Source organism: Lethenteron reissneri, unplaced genomic scaffold (assembly GCF_015708825.2).
Source record: "Lethenteron reissneri isolate LAM-NWPU_2019-01 unplaced genomic scaffold, ASM1570882v1 scaffold_186, whole genome shotgun sequence".
Classification (NCBI taxonomy): domain Eukaryota; kingdom Metazoa; phylum Chordata; class Hyperoartia; order Petromyzontiformes; family Petromyzontidae; genus Lethenteron; species Lethenteron reissneri.
In genome coordinates this window covers 1-21,787 of record NW_026891619.1, presented here as the reverse complement: position 1 = coordinate 21,787, position 21,787 = coordinate 1, and the positions used below count along the sequence as shown (strand labels likewise).

At 58.3% G+C, this 21,787-nt stretch overlaps 1 protein-coding gene and 1 long non-coding RNA gene across 2 annotated transcripts; one reads left to right on the top strand and one right to left on the bottom strand.

Annotated features, from left to right (window-relative positions):
* Window positions 1–1,271: 1,271 nt before the first annotated feature.
* Window positions 1,272–4,263, bottom strand: LOC133339400 (collagen alpha-2(VIII) chain-like). The gene is given in 3 exon segments (XM_061547545.1): window positions 1,272–1,519; window positions 1,522–3,297; window positions 3,991–4,263. Coding segments are annotated over 3 exon segments (2,295 nt in total). The 5' UTR covers window positions 4,262–4,263.
* Window positions 4,264–10,171: 5,908 nt separating this feature from the next.
* On the top strand, window positions 10,172–10,910 carry LOC133339403 (uncharacterized). The gene is made up of 3 exons (XR_009754726.1): window positions 10,172–10,757; window positions 10,800–10,849; window positions 10,892–10,910. It is a non-coding gene; the product is annotated as an uncharacterized LOC133339403 (long non-coding RNA).
* The last annotated feature ends 10,877 nt before the right edge of the window (window positions 10,911–21,787 follow it).

Here is a 21,787-nt window from a genome sequence, read left to right as displayed (position 1 = left end):
AAGAGGCTGAACGCGCCGATTCGTCAATCCGTCCGTCGTTCTCTCTGCCAAATCATCGTTCGCCCGTCTGCCGCGTGTCTCTGTCTGCCGCGTGTCTCTGTCTGCGTGTCTCTGTCCGCGTGTCCGTCCGTCCGTCGACCTTGGCCTCATCTAATCCGCTAAATCCATCCGTCCACGCATCCTCATCCCCCTCCAATATCATCACCCCCCCCACCACCCCCACCACCACCGCCGCCATTGTTACCACCAACATTTCCCTTCCGCTTACTCCTCCTTCTGCCCCTCCTCCTCCTCCTACCGCTTCTCCACAGGTCGCAAACAGGGCTTGATTCCTTACCCGTACCCGGCCGCACCAGGGTCGCAAACGGGTACCCGTTCCCGTACCTGGCCGGGTACGGGTATCGGGTACCCGGTTGTGACCTCTGCCCTCCTACCCCTCCTCCCTCCCACCCCTCCTCCAGAGGTCGCAACCGGGCAGTGGCGGCTCCTGCAAAATCTCTTAGGGGGGGCAAATGTCTGGATGATTGATAAGGATAAGGTCCACCCATGCAAAGGATAAATTAACAGCTTAAGCATGTAAAGGCAACTTCACTTCTTTAATAGTAATGAAAAATAAAGTGACTCTTACAATACATCTTGTTTGTTTCTATACTCACTATTAATACAAACCACTCAAGTGTCTTTTATTAAAGATTCCACTAGGTGGCGACAAATTATATTGTTGGATGAAACGTGCTTACGTATGATGACGTAAGCACGTTAGGGCGAGCCCTCCCGGAAGCCATAGAGAATGCATTGGAGCGCCCCCCGTTCGAAAAAAAACATCTTTGAATGTAAGTCTATGGGGCCACTCGGGGCGATTCTCAGCCGGAGTGAAATCGCCCAAAAAGAGGCGGTACTCCACAGAACGTAGCATGACGCTGATTGGACTACACCCAGAGGCTGCAGTGACGGCTAGCGTGACTCTGTGGTTCAATGACATTGGTGGTGCGTCGCCCAATCGCCCTAATGAAGAAACCGCCCCTGCAACCGGGTACCCGATACCCGGCTACCCGTTTGTGACCCTGGTGCGGCCGGGTACGGGTAAGGAATCAAAATCCGTTTGCGACCTCTGCCCTCCTCCTACCCCTCCCTCCCCCTTCTGCCCCCTTCTCCTCCCTCCCTCCCCCTCCTCCTCCTCCCTCTCCTCCTCCTCCTCCCTCTCCTCCTCCCTCCCCCTCTTCCTCATACCCCTCCTACCCCCTCCTCCTCTCCCCTGCCCCCCTGCCCCCTCACAGGGGGAACACCATGAACGCGGTGAAGGCAGCGTGCACGTGCTCCGCCGCGTACAGCGCCGCCGCCTCCTCCGAGGGGATCTGCAGCCAGAGGCGGTCGCCCGCCACCAGAGGCAGAGCCACGGCTCCCGACGCGTGGTCGACCATCCCTCCTCCACCACCTCCTCCACCTCCTCCACCTCCGCTGCCGTTCCTGCCGTTCCCTCCCCCATCGTCGCCTCCTCCTCCGGCGGCCCCCACCGCCACCCGCCGTCCCCGTCGTCGTAGGTGAAGAGGACGGGCTCCCCGTTGCGGACGAGCGCCACCCAGGCGCGGCTGCCCCGCACGTGGAAGCTGAAGGAGACGTAGTAGAGGCCCCCGGCGGGGCTCGTGAACACGCCGCTCGGAACGTCGTAGGCGCCCTCGCCGTTGTAGAAGACCTCGTCGAAGACGATCGGAGTCCCCGCCGGCGGGTACGCCTCCGACAGGCGCACCGAGAAAGCCGCCCGGGTCGCCGTCTGCGGCTGCTGCTGCGGTATCTGCTGGTGCTGCTGCTGGTGCTGCTGCTGGTGCTGCTGCTGGTGAGTGTGAAACTGGACCTGCATCTGCTGCTGCTGCTGCTGTTGCTGTTGCTGCTGCTGCATCTGCTGCTGCTGCTGCTGCTGCTCGGGGAAGGGAGCGAATGGCAGCACGGGAACCTTGACGGCGCTCATGTAGTGGTGGTGGTGCACGTGGTGCTCCTTGACGCCCACCATCTTCTTCGCCGCGACGGGGAACTTGACGACTCCGCCGGGCGGCGCGTCCGGAGGGCCGCGGGAAGAGGAGGTGGCGGGCTCCGGCCGGTAGGCCACGCCGACTCCGACCGACGGGCCCAGGTCGGCCTCCCCGTCGAAGCCGCCGCCCGGCCGCAGGGGCATCGTCCGCCCCTGGAGGTCGCCCAGGAGTTCGCGGTCGCCGGGCAGCGGCGGCGGCCCGTGTGCCGCGGGCGGTCCCGGGGGGCCGGGCGGCCCCGGCGGACCGGGGGCGCCGACGGGGCCTCCGTCCCGAGGGCCGCACTCGCACGACCCCGGCGAGCCCGGCGAGCCGGCGTGCCCCTTGCTGCCGGGCCACCCCTTGGGGCCGCGCTCGCCCCGGGGCCCGCCGGGGCCCGCCGGGCCCACGGGACCAGCGGGGCCCACGGGACCCGCGTCCCCCGCGGGGCCCGGCCCGCCGGCCTCCCCGGCGGGGCCGCGATCGCCGGGCGTGCCGTCCCCGCCCGGAGCTCCGACGGGGCCCCCTTCGCCCGGCGGTCCGCGTGGGCCAGGGGCCCCCCGCTCTCCGGCGAGGCCGTCGACCCCGGGCAACCCCGGCCGCCCCTCCGGCCCCGGCTCCCCCTTGGGCCCCACGTGACCCTCGGGGCCCTGGGGGCCGGGCGGCCCGGACTCGCCGCGGCCGCCCTTCGCGCCGGGCGGGAGCCTGCCGGGCAGGCCCGGCTTCCCCTGCAGCCCCCGGTGGCCCTTCTCCCCCGGCCGCCCCGGGGCCCCGTCCCTGCCCGGGCTGCCCATCCCGGGGAGGCCCAGCGGCCCCGGCAGGCCGGGCTGCCCCGGGGGCCCGCGGCTCCCCGGCTCCCCCTTGGCGCCGGGCGGGCCCCCGGGCCCCTCGGCCCCGTCCACGCCGGCGCTCCCCGGGACTCCGATGCCCGGGGGCCCCGCCTCGCCGGGGGGGCCCCGCGGGCCCGGGGACCCCTCCCCCCCGTCCCCCCCGTCCCCCCCGTCCCCCTTGTCGCCCTTGGGCCCCGGCAGGCCCTGGGGGCCCTGGTGGCCCTTGGGGCCGGGGGTCCCGGCGCGTCCCGGGACTCCGGCGGGACCTTTGTGGCCGGCTACCCCGGGAGGTCCGGCGAGACCCGGGTGTCCGCGGCTCCCCGGCGAGGGGAGCCCGGGGCTCCCGGGGGCCCCTGGGGGGCCCGTGGGGCCCGGGGGGCCGGCCTCGCCCACTCCCGGCAGGCCCGGGTGGCCGGGGGGGCCCTTCAAGCCGCGCGGGCCGGGCTGCAGCACCACCGGAACTTCTGTGGAGGGAGGAGAGCACAGGGGCGGTGGTGGTGGTGGTGGTGTTAAGGGTTGGTGATGGCGGTGGTGGTGGTGGTGGTGTTAAGGGTTGGTGGTGGTGGTGGTGGTGATGGTTGTGCTGCTGGTGGTGGTAATGAAAATCTTATCCAAATGGTGATCATGGTGATGGTGGTTGTAGTGGTGGTGTTCGGGGTTGTTGTGGTGGTGCCGGAGTTAGCGCGGTGGTGATAGTGATAGTAGTGGTGATGATAGTGATGATGATAGTGATAGTAGTGGTGATGATAGTGATGATGATAGTGATAGTAATGGTGATGGTGGTGGTGATGATAGTGATGATGATAGTGATAGTAGTGGTGATGATAGTGATGATGATAGTGATAGTAATGGTGATGGTGGTGGTGATGATAGTGATGATGCTGGTGATGGTGGTAATAGTGACAATGAAAGTGATAGTAGCGGTGGTGATAGTGATGATAGTAGTGGTGATGGTGATAATGATAACAGTGATGATGGTGGTGATAGTGATGGTGGTGGTGATAGTGATAGTAGTGGTGATGGTGATAATGATAACAGTGATGATGGTACTGATAGTGATGGTAGTGGTGACAGTGGTGGTGACATTGATGACACTGCTGCTGATGCCGATGATGATGCTCCATCGACACCGAACCACCGACGGCCATCGTCCTCACCGATCCACTTCTCCTTGACTTTACCCTTCACCGGCGGGCGGGGGCCCACCCCGCCCGCCCCCACCACCCCCACTCCCGCGTACGTCGCCTGCTTCACGAACGTCTGGGGGGCCCTCCCGCCCCCCGCCACGGAGAACTGCGACTGGACTCCGGCGGAGGAGGAGGAGGAGAGCACAGGGCCGGAGGCGGCGTCCGGGTAGTAGCTGGAGCTCGCGGTCGCCACCAGGAAGGCAAAGATGGCGGCCGAGCGGAGCGCTGATGGCGGCGACATCGCGACCTGAGGGGAGACGGGGGAGAGGTTGAGGGTCAATGACAGAGGTCGCAAGCGGGTACCCGATACCCGTACCTGATACCTGGCTACCTGTACCAGATACCCGTACCCTACCAGATACCCGTACCCTACCCGATACCCGTACCCTACCCGATACCCGTACCCTACCCGATACCCGTACCCTACCCGATACCCGTACCCTACCCGTACCCTACCCGATACCCGTACCCTACCCATACCCATACCCTACCCGATACCCGTACCCTACCCGATACCCGTACCCTACCCGTACCCTACCCGATACCCGTACCCTACCCAATACCTGTACCTTACCAGATACCCGTACCCTACCCGATACCCGTACCCTACCCGATACCCGGCTACCCGTACCCGGCCGGGTATGGGTAGGCGTTAGCGACCCTGGTGCGGCCGGGTACGGGTAGGCCGTGAGTCACTGGTGAGTCACCGTTTGTCACTCATTTCCCAACGTCTTGTCTCTTCTCACAATTCAAGTTCCTAGAAACAACCCACCCACGCCTGCAACATGGCTTCATCACAGAGGTCGCAATCAGGTACCCGATACCCGTACCCTACCCGATACCCAGCTACCTGTACCCGGCTGGGTACGGGTACCCATTTCCGACCCTGGTGCGGCCGGGTACGGGTAGGCCGTGAGTCACTGGTGAGTCACCATTTGTCGCTCATTTCGGGTAGGGTACGGGTAGGGAACACGCATCATGTACGTTGACTCAGAGATTGCCCCCCCCCCCCCCCCCCACTTTGCACAAGAACGCAGAAGTGTGGTCACCACACTTCTGCGCTGTTGAGTCTATGGACAGTGTTGAGTCTATAGGTGGCAGTGTTGAGTCTACAGGTGGCAGTGTTAAGTCTATGGGTGGCAGTGTTGAGTCTATGGGCAGTGTTGAGTCTATGGGCAGTGTTGAGTCTATAGGTGGCAGTGTTAAGTCTATGGGTGGCAGTGTTGAGTCTATGTGCAGTGTTGAGTCTATGGGTAGTGTTAGTCTATAGGTGGCAGTGTTGAGTCTATGGGCAGTGTTGAGTCTATAGGTGGCAGTGTTAAGTCTATGGGTGGCAGTGTTGAGTCTATGGGCAGTGTTGAGTCTATGGGCAGTGTTGAGTCTATAGGTGGCAGTGTTAAGTCTATGGGTGGCAGTGTTGAGTCTATGGGCAGTGTTGAGTCTATGGGTAGTGTTAGTCTATAGGTGGCAGTGTTGAGTCTATGGGCAGTGTTGAGTCTATGGGCAGTGTTGAGTCTATAGGTGGCAGTGTTGAGTCTATGGGCAGTGTTGAGTCTATGGCAGTGTTGAGTCTATGGGTGGCAGTGCTGGGTCTATGGGTGGCAGTGTTAGGTATATAGGCAGTGTTGAGTCTATGGCAGTGTTGAGTCTATGGCAGTTTTGAGTCTATGGGCAGTGTTCAGTCTATGGACAGTGTTGAGTCTATGGCAGTGTTGAGTCTATGGGCATTGTTAGTCTATGGGTGGCAGTGTTGAGTCTATGGGCAGTGTTGAGTCTATGGCAGTGTTGAGTTTATGGGTGGCAGTGTTGAGTCTATGGCAGTGTTCAGTCTATGGGCAGTGTTGAGTCTATGAGTGGCAGTGTTGAGTCTATGGCAGTGTTGAGTCTATGGCAGTGTTGAGTCTATGGGCAGTGTTGAGTCTATGGACAGTGTTGAGTCTATGAGTGGCAGTGTTGAGTCTATGGCAGTGTTGAGTCTATGGCAGTGTTGAGTCTATGGGCAGTGTTGAGTCTATGGACAGTGTTGAGTCTATGGGTAGTGTTGAGTCTATGGGCAGTGTTGAGTCTATGGGCAGTGTTGAGTCTATGGGCAGTGTTAGTCTAAGCAGTGTTGAGTCTATGGCAGTGTTGAGTCTATGGGCAGTGTTGAGTCTATGGGCAGTGTTGAGTCTATGGGTGGCAGTATTGAGTCTATGGGTGGCAGTGTTGAGTCTATAGGCAGTGTTGAGTCTATGGCAGTGTTGAGTCTATGGGCAGTGTTGAGTCTATGGGCAGTGTTGAGTCTATGGGCAGTGTTGAGTCTATGGCAGTGTTGAGTCTATAGGTGGCAGTGTTGAGTTGATGGGTGGCAGTGTTGAGTCTATTGGTGGCAGTGTTGAGTCTATGGGTGGCAGTGTTGAGTCTATTGGTGGCAGTGTTGAGTCTATGGGTGGCAGTGTTGAGTCTATAGGCAGTGTTGAGTCTATGGCAGTGTTAAGTCTATGGGCAGTGTTCAGTCTATGGGAGTCTGAGACCAGGAATGGCACCGGGCAGAGATGATCTCCCAAGCGAAATGCTGAGGGAGGGTGGCGTTTGTGCACAGACTGCCCTACATGACATCATAACAACAGTCTGGGCCACTGGACGGGTTCCGCAGGACTGGAAGGGGGACCGCACAGACTGTAACAACTACAGGGGCATCTCACTCCTCAATGTGCCGGGAAAGGTCCTGCCAATTATTATTCAACATCGCCTTGCCAGACACGCTAGGAGAGGCTTGCGGAGCCCCAATGTGGTTTCAGGAAAGGGCGGTCCTGCACAGGTGCCATATTTTCTGTCCGTCTGCTAGAGGAGAGGTGTAGGGCATTTCAACAAGACCTACATCTCTGCTTTATACTGGTAGGAACCTCCTGGTTACACCAGCCCACAGGGGATTATTGTGTCCGTCGTGCAGGGAGGGGCTGGGTGGGGAGGGAGGGGCTGGGTGAGGAGGGTGGGGAGAGGCTGGGTGGGGAGGGTGGGGCTGGGTGTTTAGGGGAGGGTGGGAAGGGCTGGGTGGGGCTGGGTGGGGAGAGGCTGGTGCCCTTATAAAACTCAACGTTTCACCTACTCACGCCGGCTTGTGCCCGCCCTCACAGTCGGGCATATTTGCGGAATACACCACGCTGCCGTTGACCCTGCAGGCCATTGACCGAGCGACCCAACGTTCCTACCAGCTCCTTTTGCAGGAATGTGTTGAGCTGGTCAAGGCCTAAACACCATCAGTAGGCCTGGGCTCTGGGTTGTTCTTCGTGCTTTCGGAGTCCCTGACCCTCTGCTCACGATCATTAAGGACCTTCATCATGGTGAGCGGGCCCGGGTAAAACTACGTGGCCGGGAGTCGGAGCCTTTCCCTGTACACCTTGGGGTGCGACAGGGATGTCCTCTGGCTCCCACATTATGTAACATCTATTTCGACCGCGTAGTTCGTGAAGCCTTCGATTGCTGTACTGAAGGAATTTCCATCTTGTACAGATACAATGGGAGGCTGATCGATGCCCGGGTGCGGTCAAGGGATGGCTCCCTATTGGTCAACCACGTTATGTATACCGATGATCTGGTAATAGCTGCTCATTCAGAAGAGGAGTTGGAGACGCTGCTGCTGAGACTGGAGCGTGCCACCAAGAGGTGGGGCCTTACCATCAGCCCCACCAAAACTAAGCACCTGCCTGGGTATTTTGTACCATCGGACACTCCACTTGTGGAGAGAGTGGAGAGTTTCCCATACCTGGGCAGTGTGCTCATGACCGGCTCCGGTTTAACAACAGAGGTCTCACTCCGAATCAGTCGAGCGGCAATATCTTTTCATCGGTTGCGTAACGCTGTGTGGAAGCTACCTGGTCTGTCGCTCCGCACGAAGCTTCAGGTCTTCTCGGCCACAGTCATTCCCTCCCTTCTCTACGCTTGCGAAACGTGGACTCCCCTAATGGAACATCTTCGCCTGGGGTTTAACCTGCAGGCTGGATTGTGTGAGGAGCTCACAAATCATTGAGAGATATGGAAAAAGTCCCATCGGTGAGCTCCTCCAGCAGGCAAGGCTGCGTTGGCTGGGTCATGTAGCCCGCATGCCCAGCCACCGCATGTCTAAACAGCTTTTGTTCGGCCGGATCGAGGGGGCTAAATGGGCGCGGCACGGGCTGGAGAATAGATGGAGTGACGTGGTACAGGAGGACGTGGAGCTGAGTGGACTTGCCGATGACTGGTGCCAGCGGTGTCAAGATCGGCCTCTGTGGAGGAGGCTCGTGAAGGACGCTACTGGGCAGTTGGAGGCAGTCGCCCTCCAACAACAACGGAGGGCAGAGGAGCGACGCTCACAACAACGAGCGGAACGCCGGGTGGCTAAAGCACAGCAAGTTGGCACAGTAGGAGGCACAGGTGGTGCATCGGCCAGTCATCTCGGTCATCTCGGTCAGTCGACCCGTGGCAACTGGGTCTGCCCCGTGACCTCCTGCCAGCGGGCGTTCAACACTTCACGTGGCCTCAAGGTGCACATGGCCTGGCACAAGCGCCGTGGTGACGTCACCGCCACTTAGTGGTGAATGGCGGTTGTTGTGTGGTGTGTCTGTGTGCAACTCTTATATAAGTGTGTGTATGGGTGTATGTGTGCATTTCTGTGTAACTATGCGTCTCTCTGTAACTCTGTATACATGTTGATGTGTGTGTGTGTTCACGTGTGTATACACCTGTGTGTGTATGGGGGGGGGGTTCATTCGCACACAGGCAGACCACTCGCCGTTCATATTTGGCGAAATGGAAATGTCAACACGGCACAACCAAAACCAATATTTGTCTCGGTGTCGGCTCCCGGCGCGAGACGGAGCGAGCGGTTTTACGCATTTCTGTTTGGGCTGGGAGCACAAGCCCGCCGGATCGATTCCAGGCCAAGGATAACATCGAAATAAAACTTAAATACATTTTTGAGTTCGCCCGTCGTAGAGGCACCCGCTGAGGCTGCTGCTGCTGCTGCCTGGATCTTTGATCAGAAGTGACCGTTGTCACGGAAGCTCAAACACGTGGCAGATATCGTGACGTAGATATTGACAAACGTGTGTTTCTACACACTCGGAGAGAGACCCATAGACACCCAGAGAGCCATAGAGACACACAGAGACATCGACAGACCCACAGAGACCCACACAGACCCACACAGACCCATACTCATAGAGACCCACAGAGACCCATACTCATAGAGACCCATAGAGACCCACAGAGACCCATACTCATAGAGACCCATAGAGACCCACAGAGACCCATACTCATAGAGACCCACAGACACCCACAGAGACCCATACTCATAGAGACCCACAGACACCCACAGAGACCCATACTCATAGAGACCCACAGACACCCACAGAGACCCATACTCATAGAGACCCACAGACACCCACAGAGACCCATACTCATAGAGACCCACAGAGACCCATACTCATAGAGACCCACAGACACCCACAGAGACCCATACTCATAGAGACCCACAGACACCCACAGAGACCCACAGATACTCACAGAGCCCCACACTACAACTAAACTAAGTTTGTGTCACCAGGTGTAAGCACCCACTGAGCTGCTGTGTAGATATTGTATCAGAAGCGAGCTGGGACATCACTAGTGACAGCAGCTCAGTCACGTGGCTGATATCATCATCATCATCACCACCACGTGACTGATATCATCATCATCACCACGTGACTGATATCATCATCATCACCACGTGTCTGATATCATCATCATCATCACCACCACGTTGACATTGACTCTGAGCTCGTGGTGACGTTGATTCTAAACGTGGAGGAGAAACCGGAGGACCCGGAGAGAAACATCCACGCAGCGACCACCACGGGGAGAGAGATGCAGACTCCTAATACACAGCAGCAGCAGCAGCGTCAGGGTCAGGATCGAACCCACGACTTCCTGTATACCGGGCGAGGTAGTCAACATCTCAACATTGAACCCACGACCTCCTGTACACCAGGCGAGGTAGTCAACATATCAGCATCGAACCCACGACCTCCTGTGTACCAGAAGAGGTAGTTAACATCTCATTAGTGTCAGAATCGAACCCACGACCTCCTGTACACCAGGCGAGGTAGTCAACATCTCAGCATCGAACCCACGGCCTCCTGTGTACCAGGCGAGGTAGTCAACATCTCAGCATCGAACCCACGGCCTCCTGTGTACCAGGCGAGGTAGTCAACATCTCAGCATCGAACCCACGGCCTCCTGTGTACCAGGCGAGGTAGTCAACATCTCAGCATCGAACCCACGGCCTCCTGTGTACCAGGCGAGGTAGTCAACATCTCAGCATCGAACCCACGACCTCCTGTACACCAGGCGAGGTAGTCAACATCTCAGCATCGAACCCACGACCTCCTGTGTACCAGGCGAGGTAGTCAACATCTCAGCATCGAACCCACGACCTCCTGTACACCAGGCGAGGTAGTCAACATCTCAGCATCGAACCCACGACCTCCTGTACACCAGGCGAGGTAGTCAACATCTCAGCATCGAACCCACGACCTCCTGTACACCAGGCGAGGTAGTTAACATCGAACCAACGACCTCCTGTGTACCAGGCGAGGTAGTCAACATCTCAGCATCGAACCCACGACCTCCTGTACACCAGGCGAGGTAGTTAACATCGAACCCACGACCTCCTGTGTACCAGGCGAGGTAGTCAACATCTCAGCATCGAACCCACGACCTCCTGTACACCAGGCGAGGTAGTTAACATCGAACCCACGACCTCCTGCACAACAGGCGAGGTAGTCAACATCTCAGCATCGAACCCACGACCTCCTGTACACCAGGCGAGGTAGTTAACATCGAACCCACGACCTCCTGTGTACCAGGCGAGGTAGTCAACATCTCAGCATCGAACCCACGACCACCTGTACACCAGGCGAGGTAGTCAACATCTCACCACCCAGTTGGGAGATGATATCTGAAGCCGGGTTCCTGGACCGACCTGCACCTTGACACATTTTGGTGAAGTATTTTGTATTTTCTGATTGTGCAGTCGGAGTGTGTCTATATATATACTGGGGGAGACAAAGGCGGCCGGGCGTGGTGCTGGCCACCCACCCCCTCGTGTACCGTTCCGGCCTTCATATGTGCTCGCTAACAGCACTTGCCCCTACAGTCTGTTCAGGCTATACGGGGGATCTTTGTCTTTTGTGTGTGTCTGTGTGTGTGTGTATCTGTGTGTGTATCTGTGTGTGTGTCTGTGTGTGTGTGTGTCTGTCTGTGTGTGTGTCTGTGTGTGTGTCTGTGTGTGTGTCTGTCTGTGTGTGTCTGTGTGTGTGTCTGTGTGTGTGTCTGTGTGTGTATCTGTGTGTGTGTGTGTCTGTGTGTGTGTCTTTAGTAGGGGCCACAAGTGGCGCATCAGCCAGTCATCTCGGTCATCTCGGTCAGTCGACCCGTGGCACCTGCTGGGTCTGCCCCGTGACCTCCTGCCAGCGGGCGTTCGACACTTCACGTGGCTGCCTCAATGTGCACATGGCCTGGCACAAGGGTCGTGGTGACGTCACTGCCACTTAGTGGCGAATGGCGGTTGTTGTGTGTGTGTATCTGTGTGTGTGTGTGTATCTGTGTGTGTATGTGTGTGTCTGTGTGTGTATCTGTGTGTGTGTGTGTATCTGTGTGTGTGTGTGTATCTGTGTGTGTGTGTATCTGTGTGTGTATCTGTGTGTCTGTGTGTATCTGTGTGTGTACCACTAGGGAGACAAAGGCGGTCGGGCGTGGTGCTGGCCACCCACCCCCTCGTGTGCCGTGCTGGCCTTCATAGGTGCTCGCTAACAGCACTTGCCCCTACAGTCTGTTAAGGCTACACGGGGGATCTGTGTCTGTGTGTGTGTCTGTGTGTGTATCTGTGTGTGTGTGTGTATCTGTGTGTGTGTGTATCTGTGTGTGTGTGTATCTGTGTGTGTGTGTATCTGTGTGTGTATCTGTGTGTATATCTGTGTGTGTGTATCTGTGTGTGTATCTGTGTGTGTGTATCTGTGTGTGTGTGTCTGTGTGTGTCTGTGTGTGTGTGTATCTGTGTGTGTCTGTGTGTGTGTGTATATCTGTGTGTGTGTGTGTCTGTGTGTGTGTGTCTGTGTGTGTGTGTCTGTGTGTGTCTGTGTGTGTGTGTCTGTGTGTGTCTGTGTGTGTTTGTGTGTGTCTGTGTGTGTCTGTGTGTATCTGTGTCTTTGTCTGTGTCTTTGTCTGTGTGTGTATCTGTGTGTGTCTGTGTGTGTATCTGTGTGTGTTTGTGTGTGTCTGTGTGTATCTGTGTGTATCTGTGTGTCTGTGTGTGTATCTGTGTGTGTATCTGTGTGTGTGTGTGTGTGTCTGTGTGTGTGTGTATCTGTGTGTGTGTGTCTGTATCTGTGTGTGTGTGTGTATCTGTGTGTGTGTGTGTATCTGTGTGTGTGTGTGTGTATCTGTGTGTGTGTCTGTGTGTGTCTGTGTGTGTGTGTCTGTGTGTGTGTGTCTGTGTGTGTATCTGTGTGTGTGTCTGTGTGTGTGTGTCTGTGTGTGTGTGTGTCTGTGTCTGTGTGTGTGTCTGTGTGTGTGTCTGTGTGTGTGTGTCTGTGTGTGTGTGTCTGTGTGTGTATCTGTGTGTTTGTCTGTGTGTGTGTGTCTGTGTGTGTGTGTGTCTGTGTCTGTGTGTGTGTCTGTGTGTATCTGCGAGCGAGTGAGTGGTGACCTTGTTCGTGACCTCTCCCTTTGAGCCTGAAAACCCCTCGAGTCTCCACGCAGAATCTGCCCGTTCCTGGAATTCACTTCCCGACACAACGGCCCGGCTGTGCGCCTCTGGGACAGACTCGGCCCCGTCACGGCAACGCCGAGTGAGCACATTCCTCAGCCCAGGTGGGCAACCATCACTCCGCGCTCTGCCTGCGATTGGTGCGATTTGGCTAAGGTGCGGTGTGAAAGAAGTTCAACACCCACAGACACCCACAGGCACCCACAGGCACCCGTAGACACCCACAGACACACGCACACAGAGACCCACAGACACCCACAGAGACCCACAGACACCCACACAGAGACCCACAGAGACCCACAGACACACGCACACAGAGACCCACAGACACCCACAGGCACCCGTAGACACCCACAGACACACGCACACAGAGACCCACAGAGACCCACAGACACCCACACAGAGACCCACAGAGACCCACAGACACACCGCACACAGAGACCCACAGACACACGCACACAGAGACCCACAGACACCCACAGACACACGCACACAGAGACCCACAGACACCCACAGAGACCCACAGACACCCACAGACACACGCACACAGAGACCCACAGACACCCACAGAGACCCACAGACACCCACAGACACACGCACACAGAGACCCACAGACACCCACAGACACACGCACACAGAGACCCACAGACACCCACAGACACACGCACACAGAGACCCACAGACACCCACAGACACACGCACACAGAGACCCACAGACACCCACAGACACACGCACACAGAGACCCACAGACACCCACAGAGACCCACAGACACCCACAGACACCACGCACACAGAGACCCACAGACACCCACAGAGACCCACAGACACCCACAGACACACGCACACAGAGACCCACAGACACCCACAGAGACCCACAGACACCCACACAGAGACCCACAGAGACCCACAGACACATGCACACAGAGACCCACAGACACCCACAGAGACCCACAGACACCCACAGACACACGCACACAGAGACCCACAGACACCCACAGAGACCCACAGACACCCACAGACACACGCACACAGAGACCCACAGACACCCACAGAGACCCACAGACACCCACACAGAGACCCACAGAGACCCACAGACACATGCACACAGAGACCCACAGACACCACAGACACCCACAGACCCACGCACACAGAGACACCCACAGACACCCACAGAGACCCACAGACACCCACAGACACCCACAGAGACCCACAGACACCCACAGACACCCGTAGACACCCACAGACACACGCACACAGATACCCACAGACACCCACAGACACCCACAGACACACGCACACAGAGACCCACAGACACCCACAGACACCCACAGACACACGCACACAGAGACCCACAGACACCCACAGACACCCACAGACACACGCACACAGAGACCCACAGACACCCACAGACACCCACAGACACACGCACACAGAGACCCACAGACACCCCCACACACCCACAGACACACGCACACAGAGACCCACAGACACCCACAGACACCCACAGACACACGCACACAGAGACCCACAGACACCCACAGACACCCACAGACACACGCACACAGAACCCACAGACACCCACAGACACCCACAGACACACGCACACAAGACCCCACAGACACCCACAGACACCCACAGACACACGCACACAGAGACCCACAGACACCCACAGACACCCACAGACACACGCACACAGAGACCCACAGACACCCACAGACACCCACAGACACACGCACACAGAGACCCACAGACACCCGTAGACACCCACAGACACACGCACACAGAGACCCACAGACACCCACAGACACCCACACAGACACCCACAGACACACGCACACAGAGACCCACAGACACCCACAGACACCCACAGACACACGCACACAGAGACCCACAGACACCCACAGACACCCACACAGACACCCACAGACACACGCACACAGAGACCCACAGACACACGCACACAGACACCCACAGAAACCCACAGACACACGCACACAGAGACCCACAGACACCCACAGACACACGCACACAGAGACCCACAGACACCCACAGACACCCACACAGACACCCACAGACACACTCACACAGAGACCCACAGACACCCACAGACACACGCACACAGAGACCCACAGACACCCACAGACACCCACAGACACACGCACACAGACACCCACAGAAACCCACAGACACACGCACACAGAGACCCACAGACACCCACAGATACCCATAGACACACGCACACAGAGACCCACAGACACCCACAGACATCCACAGACACCCACAGACACACGCACACAGAGACCCACAGACACCCACACAGACACCCACAGACACAGACACAGAGACCCACAGACACCCACAGACACGCACACAGAGACCCACAGAGACCCACAGACACACGCACACAGACACCCACAGACACCCACAGACACCCACAGACACGCACACAGAGACCCACAGACACACACACACAGAGACCCACAGACACCCGCAGACACGCACACAGAGACCCACAGAGACCCACAGACACACGCACACAGACACCCACAGACACCCACAGACACCCACAGACACGCACACAGAGACCCACAGACACACACACACAGAGACCCACAGACACCCACAGACACGCACACAGACACCCACAGACACACACAGACACCCACAGACACCCACAGAGACCCACAGACACCCACAAACACCCACAGACACACGCACACAGAGACCCACAGACACCCACAGACACGCACACAGACACCCACAGACACACACAGACACCCACAGACACCCACAGAGACCCACAGACACCCACAGACACCCACAGACACACGCACACAGAGACCCACAGACACCCACACAGACACCCACAGACACCCACAGACACCCACAGACACACACACACAGAGACCCACAGACACCCACAGACACACGCACACAGAGACCCACAGACACCCACAGACACACGCACACAGAGACCCACAGACACCCACAGACACACGCACACAGAGACCCACAGACACCCACGGACACCCACAGACACACGCAAATAGAGACCCACAGACACCCACAGACACACGCACACAGAGACCCACAGACACCCACAGACACACGCACACAGAGACCCACAGACACCCACAGACACACGCACACAGAGACCCACAGACACCCACGGACACCCACAGACACACGCACACAGAGACCCACAGACACCCACAGACACACGCACACAGAGACCCACAGACACCCACAGACACACGCACACAGAGACCCACAGACACCCACAGACACCTGTAGATTAGCACGGTAGGCTACGTACCAAGTTCAACACACACAAAGACAAAGATCCCCCGTGTAGCCGTAACAGAGTGTAGGGGCAAGTGCTGTTAGCGAGTAGCACCTATGAAGGCCGGCACGGCACACGAGGGGGTGGGTGGCCAGCACCACGCCCGGTCGCTTTTGTCTCCCTAGTGGCGATGTTTACACACCGCACCAGGTACTCAATTGAGGCTGAGTCGACCTAGGGGAGGCCCAGGACCGGTTCAGACAATCGTCACTGCTTGCTGCTGGTGGTGGTGGTGGCCTCTCTCTCCCCACCTTCTACCCGCAGAATTTGAGTTTTCTGAAACATTTCCGCAAAAACACCACGCCGAGAATGGGCTCCACGCCGTGCCCCCCTCCCCCCTCCCCCTCATCCCCCTCATCCCCCCCCCCTCTCTGTGTGCCCCCCTCTCCCTCCTCCCCCCTCGCCCCCCTCCCCCCCTCGCCCCCCCCCCCCTCTCTGTGTGCCCCCCCTCTCCCTCCTCCCCCCTCGCCCCCCTCCCCCCCCCTCTCTGTGTGCCCCCCCCTCTCCCTCCTCCCCCCTCGCCCCCCTCCCCCTCATCCTCCCCCTATTTCTCCCCCCCCCCTTTCTTCCCCCCCTCCCCCTCGCCCCCCTCTCCCCCTCCCCCTCATCCCCCTCCCCCCTCCCCCTCTCCCTCAATCCCCCCCTCTCCCCCTCCCCCCTCCCCCCCTCCCTCCTCCCCCCATCCCCCTCCCCCTCTCCCTCAATCCCCCCCTCTCCCCCCCCTCCCCCCGCCCCCCTGTCCCCCTCCCCCCCTCCTCACCCCCCTCTCCCCTCATCCCCCTCTCCCCCCGCCCCCCTGTCCCCCCTCCCCCTCTGCCCCCTCCCCCTCTGCCCCCTCCCCCTCTGCCCCCTCCCCCTCTGCCCCCTCCCCCTCTGCCCCCTCCCCCTCTGCCCCCTCCCCCTCTCGCCCCTCCCCCCCTCCCCCCTGTCCCCCCCCTCCCCCCGCCCCCCTGTCCCCCCTCCCCTCTCGCCCCTCCCCCCCTCCCCCCTGTCCCCCCCCTCCCCCCGCCCCCCTGTCCCTCCTGGTGGAGGTCGTCTCGCACCTCCACGTGAAGGAGCACCACGTGTCTCACTCCCTCTCCACACTGTACACACTGTACTCACCCTACTGTACTTACCACCACCATCACCACCACCACCACTACCATCACCACCATCATGATCACCATCACCACCACCACCACCACCATCATCACCACCACCACCATCATCATCACCACCACCATCATCACCACCACCATCACCACCACCATCATCACCACCATCATCATCACCACCACCACCATCATCACCACCACCACCATCATCACCACCATCATCATCACCACCACCACCATCATCACCATCACCACCACCACCATCATCACCACCACCACCACCACCATCATCACCACCATCATCATCACCACCACCACCACCATCATCATCACCACCACCACCATCATCATCATCACCACCACCATCATCACCATCATCACCACCACCACCATCACCACCATCATCACCACCACCATCACACCACCATCACCACCATCATCACCACCACCACCACCACCATCATCACCACCACCACCACCATCATCACCATCATCATCACCACCATCATCACCACCATCACCACCACCATCATCACCACTATCACCACCACCATCATCATCACCACCATCATCACCACCATCATCACCACCATCATCACCACCATCACCACCACCATCATCACCACCACCACCACCACCATCACCACCACCACCATCATCACCACCACCATCACCACCACCACTATCACCACCACCATCATCACTACCACCACCATCATCATCACCACCATCATCACCACCACCATCATCACCACCACCATCATCACCACCACCACCATCATCACCACCACCATCACCATCATCATCACCACCACCACCATCATCACCACCATCACTACCACCATCACCACCACCACCATCATCACCACCACCACCATCATCATCACCACCACCATCACCATCATCATCACCACCACCACCACCATCACCACCACCAACATCATCATCACCACCGCCACCACCACCATCATCATCATCACCACCACCACCACTACCGTCATCGTCACCACCACCACCACCACCATCATCACCACCACCACCACCATCATCACCACCATCATCATCATCACCACCATCACCACCATCAACATCACCACCATCACCACCACCACCACCATCATCACCACCACCACCACCATCATCATCACCACCACCATCACCACCATCATCATCACCACCACCACCACCATCATCATCACCACCACCATCACCACCACCACCACCATCATCACCACCACCATCACCACCACCACCACCATCATCACCACCATCATCACCACCACAACCATCATCACCACCACCACCATCATCAACACCACCACCATCATCACCACCACCATCACCATCATCACCACCACCATCACCACCACCATCATCACCACCACAACCATCATCACTGGGTGGGTGAGTGAGTGGGTGGGTGGTTGGGTGAGTGGGTGAGTGAGTGGATGGGTGGGTGAGTGAGTGAGTGGGTGAGTGAGTGGGTGGGTGGATGAGTGGGTGGGTGGGTGAGTAAGTGAGTGAGTGGGTGGGTGAGTGAGTGAGTGGGTGGGTGGGTGGGTGGGTGAGTGGGTGGATGGGTGGGTGAGTGAGTGGGTGGGTGGTTGGGTGAGTGGGTGAGTGGGTGAGTGGGTGAGTGGGTGGATGGGTGGGTGGGTGAGTGAGTGAGTGGGTGAGTGAGTGGGTGGGTGGGTGGATGAGTGGGTGGGTGGGTGGGTGAGTGAGTGAGTGGGTGGGTGGGTGAGTGGGTGGGTGGGTGAGTGAGTGGATGAGTGGGTGGGTGGGTGGGTGAGTGGATGAGTGGATGAGTGGGTGGGTGGGTGAGTGAGTGAGTGAGTGAGTGAGTGGATGGGTGGGTGGGTGAGTGAGTGGGTGGGTGAGTGGGTGGGTGAGTGGGTGGGTGGGTGGGTGGGTGGGTGAGTGGGTGGGTGGGTGAGTGGGTGGGTGGGTGAGTGGATGAGTGGGTGGGTGGGTGGGTGAGTGAGTGGATGGGTGGGTGGGTGAGTGAGTGGGTGGGTGGGTGAGTGAGTGGGTGGGTGGGTGGATGAGTGGGTGGGTGGGTGAGTGGATGGGTGGGTGAGTGAGTGAGTGGGTGGGTGAGTGGGTGAGTGGGTGGGTGGGTGAGTGAGTGGATGAGTGGGTGGGTGGGTGGGTGAGTGGATGAGTGGGTGGGTGGGTGAGTGAGTGGATGGGTGGGTGAGTGGGTGGGTGAGTGGGTGGGTGGGTGGGTGAGTGAGTGGATGAGTGGGTGGGTGGGTGGGTGAGTGGATGAGTGGGTGGGTGAGTGAGTGGATGGGTGGGTGAGTGAGTGGGTGGGTGGGTGGGTGAGTGAGTGAGTGGGTGGGTGAGTGAGTGAGTGAGTGGGTGAGTGGGCGAGTGGGTGAGTGGGTGGGTGGGTGAGTCGGTGGGTGGGTGGTTGAGTGGGTGGGTGAGTGAGTGGGTGGGTGGGTGAGTAGGTGGGTGAGTGGGTGGGTGGGTGAGTGGGTGGGTGAGTAGGTGGGTGAGTGGGTGAGTGGGTGGGTGAGTAAGTGGGTGAGTGGGTGGGTGAGTAGGTGGGTGGGTGAGTAGGTGGGTGAGTGGGTGAGTGGGTGGGTGAGTGGGTGAGTGTGTGGGTGGGTGAGTGGGTGGGTGAGTGAGTGGGTGGGTGGGTGAGTGAGTGGGTGGGTGGGTGAGTGAGTGGGTTTTGGGTGAGTGGGTGGGTGGGTGAGTGGGTGGGTGAGTGAGTGAGTGAGTGGGTGGGTGGGTGAGTGGGTGAGTGGGTGAGTGGGTGGGTTTGTGAGTGAGTGGGTGGGTGGGTGAGTGGGTGGCTGGGTGGGTTTGTGAGTGAGTGGGTCGGTGGGTGAGTGAGTGGGTGGGTCGGTGAGTGGGTGAGTGAGTGGGTGGGTGGGTGGGTAGGTGGGTGGGTGAGTGGGTGGGTGGGTGAGTGAGTGGGTGGGTGAGTGGGTGAGTGAGTGAGTGGGTGAGTGGGTTCGTGAGTGAGTGGGTCGGTGGGTGAGTGAGTGGGTGGGTCGGTGAGTGGGTGAGTGAGTGGGTGGGTGGGTAGGTGGGTGGGTGAGTGGGTGGGTGGGTGAGTGAGTGGGTGGGTGGCTGTTTGGGTGAATGAGTGGGTGGGTGAGTGGGTGGGTGGGTGGGTGGATGAGTGGGTGGGTGAGTAGGTGGATGAGTGGGTGGGTGAGTGAGTGGTTCGGTGAATGGTTGATTGAGTGGGTCAGTGGATGAATGGGTCGGTGGTTGCGTGGGTGAGCGATTGAATGGGTGAGTGAGTCAGTGATTGAGTGAGTGGGTGGGTGAGTGGGTGGGTGAGTAAGTGGGTGACTGAGTGAGTGAGTCAGTGATTGAGTGAGTGGGTGGGTGAGTGGGTGGGAGGCTGTGTGGGTGAGTGGGTGGGTGATTGGGTGACTCGCTTCCATGGCCGTCTGGAACGCTCTTCCCTTCCGATATTAGAAAATCCGCTGGAGCCGGTCACTTTTAAATCATCATCCAGATGATTGGTACTACAACTTGTATCACGAAGTGCTACACAGACAAAGATCCCCGTGTAGCCTCTAACAGGCTGTAGGGGCAAGTGCTGTTAGTAGTAGCGAGTAGCAGCAACAGCAGCGCCTATGAAGGCTCCCGGCACTGTGGCACACACCACCACCATCTCTCCATCACCATTATCATCATCTCTCCCATCCACCACCAGCACCACCACCATCTCTCCATCATCATCATCATCTCTCCCATCCACCACCAGCACCACCACCATCTCTCCATCACCATCATCATCACCATCTCTCCCATCCACCACCAGCACCACCACCATCTCTCCATCATCATCATCATCATCATCTCTCCCATCCACCACCAGCACCACCACCATCTCTCCATCACCATCATCATCATCTCTCCCATCCACCACCAGCACCACCACCATCTCTCCATCACCATCATCATCATCTCTCCCATCCACCACCAGCACCACCACCATCTCTCCATCATCATCATCATCATCTCTCCCATCCACCACCAGCACCACCACCATCTCTCCATCATCATCATCATCTCTCCATCATCATCTCTCCCATCCACCACCAGCACCACCATCTCTCCATCATCATCATCTCTCCCATCCACCACCAGCACCATCTCTCCATCACCATCATCATTATCTCCCATCCACCACCAGCACCACCACCATCTCTCCATCATCATCATCATCTCTCCCATCCACCAGCACCACCACCATCTCTCCTATCACCATCATCACCATCTCTCCCATCCACCACCAGCACCACCACCATCTCTCCATCATCATCATCATCTCTCACATCCACCACCAGCACCACCACCATCTCTCCATCATCATCATCATCATCATCTCTCACATCCACCACCAGCACCACCACCATCTCTCCATCATCACCATCATCTCCCATCCACCACCAGCACCACCACCATCTCTCCATCACCATCATCATCATCTCCCATCCACCACCACCACCATCTCTCCATCACTATCACCATCTCTCCCATCCACCACCAACACCACCACCATCTCTCCACCATCATCATCATCT